At 40.1% G+C, this 11006-nt stretch overlaps 1 protein-coding gene across 3 annotated transcripts in view; it reads left to right on the forward strand.

Annotated features, from left to right (window-relative positions):
• The window catches only part of LOC140323541 (uncharacterized), a 15263-nt gene extending 5193 nt beyond the window's left edge, over window positions 1-10070 (forward strand). For 2 of the 3 annotated variants that reach the window (XM_072400715.1, XM_072400724.1), the window contains 2 exons: window positions 4799-4903; window positions 5410-10070. In XM_072400715.1, coding sequence (XP_072256816.1) covers window positions 4799-4903; window positions 5410-5960 — 656 coding nt within the window. In that variant the 3' untranslated portion in view covers window positions 5961-10070. Of the gene's footprint in view, window positions 1-3668; window positions 4132-4798; window positions 4904-5409 lie in introns of those variants that run through there. The other variant, XR_011919398.1, reaches the window with a different exon arrangement.
• Window positions 10071-11006: the final 936 nt, after the last annotated feature.

Genomic DNA, 11006 nt, shown 5'->3' on the forward strand with positions numbered 1-11006 from the left:
AAAAATCAATCCTTATGAATGACTACAAGCACCATCCAATTGTTGAATATTCATTTGCTTTTACAATTGTTTTTTACAGTTTTCAGTTTTTTAGTTTTCAAAGTGATATAATTTTTTAATTCGATGGTTAACCACAAAAAAATCTTCGCCCAATCAATTTGGGATTGGTTGTAAATGCAAATGTAATATGAATGAATTTGGATGGATCCATTGTTTATTGGTAATTGGAAAATTTGTATAGTGTAAGGAAAGCTTAGGGAGATAGTAAAAAGGATACTAAAGAAATAGTAGAGGATATGAGGTACGCCCTGTACAGGTGTCAGATAGATGTCACTGGAAATGATCTTTCATGATCCTTCCAGCAGCAGATGAACACATGAGCAGTTGTTCCTTAACAGTCATTCATCTATCCATCATGGTGGACTGAAGAATGATGTTGAAGGACCACTGTATACATTTCACCCCAGGTTAACTGTCATGTTATGTGTGTAAGAAGCTTTAGAAAGCCAAAAAAACTGCTGTGCTAATGCTGCAGACAGACTATAGAATATACATCGCTAATGAATGAAATTTGTTTTGGTGTTTTGTTTTTTTCAGAAACAGCAAATATCCCAAATAAAACCTCAGCTAGAACATTTACAGCCTCAGCTGCAACAACCAGTGCAACAACTACAATAAAACCTCCCCCAAAAATCTCCCCAATTAGAAGAAACACTCCCACAACTAAAACATCTATTACCTTGAATAAAAACATGACTAATACCCCAAATAAACAATTAACTTTTCCCCAAAATTTAGGCACTGGGATTATTACCACAGCTACAACAGTATCTACACCTACAACTAAAACACGACATGTTCCCCCTACTAAAACAAAACCTACTGCCCCAAATATGGGTACAAGGATTACCATGGTTACGACAGGATCTACACCTACAACCAGCAAAAAAACTGTTTCTCCAATTACAACAGTACATATTCCCCCAAATTTAGGCACTGGGATTATTACCACAGCTACAACAGCATCTACACCTACAACTAAAACACGACATGTTCCCCCTACTAAAACAAAACCTACTGCCCCAAATATGGGTACAGGGATTACCATGGTTACGACAGGATCTACACGTACGACCAGCAAAAAAAATGTTTCTCCAATTACAACAGTATATATTCCCCCAAATTTAGGCACAGGGATTATTACCACACTTACAACAGCATCTACACCTACAACTAAAACACGACATGTTCACCCTACTAAAACTAAACCTATTTCCCCAAATATGGGTACAGGGATTACCATGGTTACGACAGGATCTACACCTACAACCAGCAAGAAAACTGTTTCTCCAATTACAACAGTACATATTCCCCCAAATTTAGGCACAGGGATTGCCCCAAATATGGGTACAGGGATTACCATGGTTACGACAGGATCTACACCTACAACCAGCAAAAAAACTGTTTCTCCAATTACAACAGTGCATATTCCCGCAAATTTAGGCACAGGGATTATTACCACAGCTACAACAACATCTACACCTACAACTAAAACACAACCCGTTCACCCTACTAAAACCAAATCTACTGCTCTAAATATGAGTACAGGGATTACCATGGTTACGACAGGATCTACACCTACAACCAGCAAAAAAACTGTTTCTCCAATTACAACAGTACATATTCCCCTAAATTTAAGCACAGGGTTTATTACCACAGCTACAACAGCATCTACACCTACACCTAAAACACAGTATGTTCCCCCTACTAAAACCAAATCTACTGCTTTAAATATGGGTACAGGGATTACCATGGTTACAACAGGATCTACACCCACAACCAGCATAAAACCTGTTTCTCCAACTACAACCGTACCTATTCCTCCAAATTTAGGTACAGAGGTTGTTGTTGTTACAAAGCCACAAAAAGATCTACTCCTTTAAAGCAACATCTGTTTCCATGATTAAACAAAAAACTACAATAGTACCTATTGCCCCAAATTTAGGTACAAGGATTAGTACCACAACTACAACACTATCCACACCTACAACATAAAAAACACCAGTTCCACAAAACAATTTGCACTTCCACAAATATAGGTACAGAGGTAATTACTACAGCTAACGCAGGAGCTTCTCCTACATCTCAAACATCACCTGTTTTCCTCCATCTACAACTTTACCTTTTTACCCAAATATAGGTACAAGGATACAGCATTACCTTTTACAACTAAAAGAACACCTGTTTACCACCCCCACCTCCTATGAGCATAATTATAACATCCTCCCAAATAACCATCTTAGAAGTACCACATGCCTTGCAAATTTAATGGCCACCTCAACCTCCACCCCTCCATGGACCGATCTGTATCCAGCAGTTCTGGAGTGTCTTCAAGTTATTGATATTCTGAAAGCAGAGCACTAGGATGTGACACTCCCAATACTCTATGCTGCCAGTAGTTGTTCACAGTAATCTAACCACTGGTTTTCGTTAGGTTGTTATATTATTGTTATATCTGCTTGTTAAGTGCAAATAAATATTTTTTGATGTAGACTGACATGTTGAGCATTGACATTTGTGCTGCGCACGGCTCTCTTTCATCTGAGCAATGTTTTTCCTAAAATGAACTTCATGTTCAAGCCAAATCAAAGTTTACCTTGCCAACCATGTAGGCAATATTTGGAGAATCTTTATTGTAAACAGTGGACACTGCCAGGGGAACACTTGGAGGATAAAGCCATAGGCTTCCATAGAGAAACCCCCACAGGTGGTCAAACTGTCATGAAAGTATACAACATTTCAGGCAGACAGCAGGAACACTGGAAATTCTCCATGGTCAACTGTACATGGTTAATACCTGTAATGATAATATTCAGAATATTATTATTTTCCTTGAGATTTTATCCAACCTTACCATACCTCCTATCTTTTGGAATATGGGAAGGTGAAGGACAAGTTGTAGGTTTAGGAACATTCAGACCCTATATGGCTCCCAGCAGCTGGCACTTTGTCAGTTTGGTTGCTCGCAGCGCAGTGCTGGTTCTTAAAGAACTACACATCTGCCAATTTGACAACTGGTGGCAGTGAGTGGAACTGGTACTGTTCACTGTCACTAACATTCATTCGTTATGGGGCTCCTGTCATGTGGCTCCTCCCCTGAGCCAATGGTTTTCTGGTATAAAGTAACCACACCACAACAACATAGCCAATGGGAACATAGCCTTATGTATGTAGGCAATCGACACATTTGGTGGACTATAAAAAATAAATACCCAGAAAAAATGACAACGCTGCTGCATGATAAAAAAAACCTCATTGCGATACCAGACAGATGCACATACGCAATTTTCTTGCAATGTTATGTTCTTCCATATTACAATCATAATTACAATTGATCCTTGCAATTGTCTACAAGTAAAATCCACTGTTTTTACCAATAGATCTAAATAAAATATAGAAACTGTAACACAAAAAGTGGTCTCCAAAATCAATAAGAATGTTAACATACCAACACATAAAAAGTTTCAAGCAATAACTTAAAGGAGGAGAAGAATTATAGATCTACTGAGAAGGGGACATAGGAAACCAAAAAATGATATTAATGCTGCTGACACCCTGTGGAATATATGTCATAAATGACTTAAATTTATTTTGGTGTTTTGTTTTAGACACAGCAAGCCAAATCCCAAATAAAACATCAACTACTCTGAAAACAGGCTCAACTGCGAAAACCGAAAAACAACCTATCCCCCCAACTCTAACAACCACACCTACGACTACAACGGTCCCAGCCATTCCAACAGAACCTTGTTGGGATACTACAACAATAACTCTACCCACAAGTACAGAATCTGTACCCACAACAACACCCATACCCCCCAGCCCCAACAATCATAACTAAAACATCCCGCAGATTACCATGTGCTTTGCCTACAACTATAATCTCCACTTCATCAACAATTCATTAAAGCTGAACTATACAATTCCACCGATCGTAGTATTACCACATTTAAATTTTATGTAAATTTGAACAATGAACTTTTTCTGTTTGCTTCCTTTTGGTCTGTTAATTATATCAGTGATTGCATTTTGTTCTATCTGTTTGATATGTGCAAATAAATGTTCATACTGCTAGAATTACAGTGTTGTCCTATAGTATCTCAAGCAGTGATAGCTCTCTTTGAAAATTGCCAAGTGCCAAGTTCTCTTTGAAAATTGGAGAACCCCTCCATGTTGCAGAGATGAGCGGTGATGGGGTAGTCCTGACACCCTCCAGCCTTAGGTTGTCACTGGTGTTGCTCATTGGATGCAGCTCTGTTCCGTCTGAGCTGTTCACCTTAACGGAGGCTCATGTTGTGCTTTGGACAAAGCGGAATCAAAGTTTACCTTGCTAACCAAGCAAGCAACATTTAGATTGTAAGCTCTTCGGGGCAGGGGTCCTCTCCTCCTACTGTCACTGTCTGTATCTGTCTGCGCTGTGTAATATGTTGGTGCTATATAAATCCTGTTTTATATTATTAATATTATAAATATTATTTTTATTAATAAAAATAATAATATTAATAGAGAACCTTCAGTGGGTGACCAGTGGTCAAGGGGACACTTGGAGGATGAAGCCATGTTCTTCCTGCAGACCTCAGCACGTAGCTGCTATAGAGTACAGCTCATCTGTGGCCACACAATCATGAAACTACATTTCAGAAGGAACCCTGAAAATGTCAGCGCCATGTATAGAGAGAAAGTAAAGAAAAGAAATAATGAAATAAACAAATAATTCAATCAACCATTTCTCATACAGGTGTATCTATCCACCTGAAGGGAGGGACAACTGAGGAGCACAGAGGGACAGAGCGACTGGCATCTGAAAGAGGGGTGATCCCTTTGAATCGGGGACATTTGGGAGGTATGACATCAGGGATGACAATACTCGCTGTAATAGTGGACATACGCTATCAAGTTTTCTCTTTGTTCAATGCTACAATTGTAATTATGATGAATTGGAATCAATCCTTATGATTAACTACAAGTACAATCCATTTGTTGAATATTCATTCAGTGCTACCATCGTAATTTCTTACAATTAAATCTAAATAGAATATGGATTGTGACACAAATTGGTTTCAATTTCCATACGATGGTTAATCAATCGACACATAAAAAGCCTCAATTTTCTGCCTACGAATGGATCATAAATCCAAATGTAAATTTTGGGTCTATTCAATGTTTTCATCAGGGGATCTTTTGTGTAGTGCGGGTAAAGGAAAAATAATAGATCTACTGGCAGGATTAAAAGGTAATAAAACAACAAGGGGACATAGAAAACCAAATTCCTGATGTTAATGCTGCTGACAGATAGCAGAATCTATGTCACAAATGACTGAAGTTTTTATTGGTGTTTTTGTGTTTCAGACACAGCAAAGCACAACCCAAACAAAACCTCAACTAGGACAACTACTCTGAAATCAGGCTCGGCTGCGGGAACCACAATGCAACCTATCCCACCTACCCCAACAACCACTCCAACAACCACTCGCTCAACTACAACAACCATTCCCATAGCTACACCAGTTATTGGATATACAACAACAGATACATCAACCACTGCCACCACTCAAACAGTAACTTGTTGTGAACTTACATCTTCAACAACCACTCCCACAACTATAACAACCACTCCCACAACCACTTCCACAACTATAACAACCACTCCTACAACTACAACAACCACTCCCACAACTATAACAACCACTCCCACAACTATAACAACCACTCCTACAACTACAACAACTCAAACAGTAACGTGTTGTGAAACTACATCTACACCAACTACTTTACCAACCACAACCGCAACAACAACTACAACAACCACATCAACCACACACTCAACTACAACAACCACTCCCACAACAACAACTACATTAACCACTCGCCCAACTACAACAACCACTCCCACACAATAAACTTTTCCCCAAACTAAAACAACCACTCCAAAAGAAACTTGTTAGGAAACTACAATGATAATTATACCCCAATAACCCCTATACCCCCACCCCTATGTTCACAATTCAAACACTCCCCAAAATAGTTTCTTACCATACCACAAGCTTTGCCTACAACTATAATGCCCACCCCAATCTCCACATCACAGTGGACCAATCTGTACCCAGCAGCTCTGATGTATTTTCAAGTTTCTGCCATTTTGAAACTCTTGGCTGGTCTCATGTGATATAATGGACCTGATTTATTAAAGCTCTCCAAGGCTAGAAAGGATTCACTTTCATCAGTCAACCTGGGTGATCCAGCAAATGTGTAACATTAAAATTACAACATTACCACTCCAGTCAGGTTGCAGCTCCTTCGTGGCATAAACTCCTTCAAACCCATCAACCAGAGATCTGAGCCTCTCATTGATATACCAGACCCCCAGGTGCAATGCCACCGCCTCCGGAACTATCAATTGTGCACTCTATCCCTACACCAATCACCAGCTACCTGCACCATTTAGGAGACCCCATACCATAGATAGCTCTTAAAACCACTCCATTACCTTCTCCATGTTCTGCCCTGGAGGACCTCAAACCAGAAAAACCCCAACTCCAATACCAGGGATGGGATCTTCTTCCCTGCTGTCCAAATCTTTGACCTCACCCCCACTTTCCTATATAACTTATACCCCGCCCACTATTTCTCTTTTACAACCTATCCTAGCCTTGACCTCTCCTTGACCTCCCACAGCTCACAATTAACCCTTTCATGCCTGCTAAGTTCCCACCCAGTCATGCTGTCGCTACGCCTAGCCCCCTTCCTATCGCAGGTTGGCAAACTCCGGCCTTTAGGCCAGATACAGCCTAGCCGGTGGTTTGTTCCGGCCTAATGCCCCCTGGCTGGTCCGGCCTAATCCCCGTCGGCAACCTGTGACAAAGCCAAAACTACAGGAGCTGCATGGGAGCCACATGTGGCTCTTGAGCCTCTGTGTTTTGGCTCCCTTTCTATTTACCGCGGCCGGCATTAACACTTCTGCCACCAGGGTAAATAAGGAACATTCCCTCCCATATGCATTGCGGAGGAGGGATTTCCCTTCAGGGGGGCATTCCTGGTGGAGGGTGGAGCCATTAGGGCGGGACTCGAGAGAGAATCCAGCCTTGTGTGCTCCTGCCTACCCCTGAAATGGCCTAGTGGCCAAAAAAGTTTGCTGACTTCTGCTATAACCAATCAACACCAATAAAGCCTCACTTAAGTTTAGCCTGAAATTTAAAGGAGTTTAAAGGAGGTGGAAAAATAATCTACATGCAGGATAAAAATTTAATAAAAATTTTACAAGGGGACGTAGAAAACCAAAACCTGATGTTAATGCTGCTGAATCTATAAAAAAAAATATATACATTTATATATAAATGACTGAAATTTGTTTTGCTGTTCTATTTCAGATGCAGCAAAGCAAATCCCAAATAAAACTTCAGCTAGTACAACTTTGACAGGCCCAGCTACGAGAAAAACAATGCAACCTATCCCCCGAATTCTAACAACCACTCCTACAACTACCATTCTTACAGAACCTTGTTGTTGTGGAGGGTCCCAAACTGCAATAACTACTCCCACAACTACACCAACAACTCAACAAGTACCTTGTTGGCATACGACAACATTACCCACAACTACAACAACCACTACAACAACAACAACTAGAACAACCCCTTACACAACTACAACAACTACATCAACCACTCACCCAACTAAAACAACCCCTAGTTCAACTGCAACAACTGCTCACCCAACTTCAACGACCACTCCCACACAATAACCTGTTCCCCAAACTAAAACAACCACTCCAAACAAAACCTTTTGAGAAACTACAATGATAACTATACCCACTCCCACAACAACCCCTATTACCCCCCCACCTCCAATAACCACAATAAAACACCCCCAAATTAGTTTCTTAACATACTACGTGTTTTTCCCAAAACAATAATGCCCAACCCAACCTCCACTCCACCGCTGACCAATGTGTACCCAGCATCTGTGGAGTATTTTCAAATTCTCGACAATTTGAAACTCTTGGCCGGTCTGACATGATGGACCTGATTTATTAAAGCTCTCCAAAAAGCTGGAGAAAGCTGGAGAGGATACACTTTTATCAGTCAACCTGGGTGATCCAGCAAACCTGGAACATTATCATTACAACATTACCACTTCATACTAAACCAACATTACCACCTCAGTCAGGTTGCAGGTCCTCGGTGGCATGAGCTCCTTCACCCCCATCAACCAGGGGTCAACGCCTCTCATTGATATACCAGACCCCCAGGTGCAATGCTACATCCTCGGGAAAGATATCAATTGTGCACTCTATCCCTGCACCAATCGCCAGCTACCTGCTGACTAATTATCCCATTTAGGAGACCCCATACCATAGCTCCCAAAACCACTCCATCATCTTCTCCATGTTCTGCCCTGGAGGACCTCAAACCAGATAAACCCCAACTCCAATAACAGGAACGAGATCTTCTTCCCTGCTGTCCAAATCTCTGACCTCACCCCCAATCAACACCAAAAAAGCCTCACTTAAGTTTAGCCTGAAACTCAGTGATCAGGATATTACAGGATAGTGTATGTCTAGCTTAAAGAAGATGGAAAAATAATTCATCTATCGGCAGGATAAAACCTCAGCTACAACAACTATGACAACAGGCTCAGCTAGGAGAACAACAATGCAACCTATCCCCCGAATTTTAACAATCACTCCTACAACCACTCAAACAGAACCTTGTGAAGGGTTCCAAACTACAATACCTACTTCTACGTCTACACCAAACACTCCAGGAATACCTTGTTGGGGTACGACAAGAATAACTCTACCCACAACAACAGAATCCACTTCCTCAACACCTATACCACCCCAGCCCCTAAGACCATAAACCATCCCGGAGATTAGCCTAACATTACCATGTCCTTTGCCTACATTTAAAATCTCCATTTGAACCATCACCTCACCATAAGTGTAACTATACAATAAAAATAAGAGATTTTAAGCAGGCATCTCTATATTGGACTGGGGATGTCTCTTCTTCTGGAAAATAAACTTACCAGTCTGATCACAATTTTTTAACATTACTCACCACTCCTCTTAACATTGCGGGTATCTTTACTTGGTTCTCTTCCAGGCTCCTGATCTTCAGGCATCTTCATTGGCCAGAGCAGAATGATGTAATTACCACGCATGCGCATGCGTTCATACATTTCTGGCTGGGATTGTACGCATGCGCAGCTTAGTTCACATTATGGAAAACATTGTTTGTTTGTTTTATTGCAGAAGAGACATCACCTGTCCTTTCTACAATAAAGAACCCGTCTGCTCACAGTATTTAATTTTTTAAGTTTATTTCTGCTTTAAGTAAATCCTCTCTTTCGTCATTATTTGGTTATTATAGTATATTATTAGATATTAGGTGATGGGTGAAATGTACAATATAGATAAAGACTTAGAATCCTACATAAAATCCAATCAGATGCCAAATCTGCAATTACTATAACTGAGAATATTTCATAGTTACAGAGAAAAATGACATTTAAATTGTAAGTAAGCGCTGAACTTCTTTTTGTTTCCTTTTGGTCTGAAAAAATCTATCATTCAATGCATTTTGGTATATCTGTTTGATTTGTGCAAATAAATGTTCTTCCTGCTAGAAATAGTGTTGTCCTATGAACTCGGCATTAGTATCTCAAGCAATGATTTCTCATTGAAAACTGCAGAACCCCTCTATGTTGCAGAGACAAGACAAGCGGGGTGGGGTAGTCCTTACACCCTCCTGCACAGGGACTGCACTTAACAGGGACTCATATTTTGCTTGGGGCAAATCGAATCACAGTGTATTTACTTATCAATCTGTATGGAAACAAATTAAGGTGTTAAAAAGTCACATACCAACAAGAAAATTAAGGTCGTTCCACTTCCTGGTCAGTTATTTATATGCCACATCCCTAATTTATTCTACAAGCAAAAAGAAAAGAAGATAAGAAAACCACAAAAGTTTCCTGGGACTTTTTAGGCTTTCCTAAAGACTGACCATATTGAGAACTTTTAAAAAATCATAAAATACAATATATTTAACAATAAATAAAATGTCTAAAACAACTCTAATCACTGTGTAAGTTTCACTTCCTGGTGTTATTAGCACGTTCTACGCGTTTCGCAGAACACAGTCCACTTCATAAGGAACAGTGAGACTCCCAACCTTTGGAGGAAGGGAAGGTGAGGAACCCTTTGTAGCTATACGTATGTGGGCTAACGACACAGCCCAGCCAATCTCCAATATTGTAGACTATAAAAAAATAATACATGAAATATGATTGGTCAAACTGATATGCATTTTTTTCTTTTCACAGTTATGTTGAATTAGCTTTTTGGAATATTTTAGAGGCCAGATGAAAGTTTACTGCATAACAACATGTAATAATAATTCAATCATCCGTTATTTCACACAGTTGTATCCATCCAAGGAGAGGGGCAACTGAGGAGCACAGAAGGACAGAGGGACTGACAACGAAGGGGGGTGATCCCTTCAAATCGGAGACATTTGGGAGGTATGACAACACCTCTGTATGATTTCCAGTAAACACCTTGCTGTGATGTGGGACATACACCATTAGGTTTTCTCCATATTCAGTTTTATGATCCTAATTACGATTGATCCGAATCGATCCTTAAGACTGACTACAAGCTCAATCCACTTGTTGAATGTTCAGTATTCTAAATATTATTTGTTACAATTATATTTATTTAGAATATTAATTTTGACCAGTGGTGGACCCTGTGCAGAACTGATTTGGGACAACTATAGGGGCCTCTGCACACCTCGCACCCCCCTATATTCGCACTTGACACAAGAATTGGTTTCAGTTTCAATAACATGGTTAAACAATTGACGTAAAAGAAAGCCTCGGCCGATTTTCTGCCTACAAATGGATACTAAATACTCGAGATTAGCTTCCAACACACGAGTATT

The sequence above is a fragment of the Pyxicephalus adspersus genome, chromosome 1 (genome assembly GCF_032062135.1).
Source record: "Pyxicephalus adspersus chromosome 1, UCB_Pads_2.0, whole genome shotgun sequence".
In the NCBI taxonomy this organism is placed as follows: domain Eukaryota; kingdom Metazoa; phylum Chordata; class Amphibia; order Anura; family Pyxicephalidae; genus Pyxicephalus; species Pyxicephalus adspersus.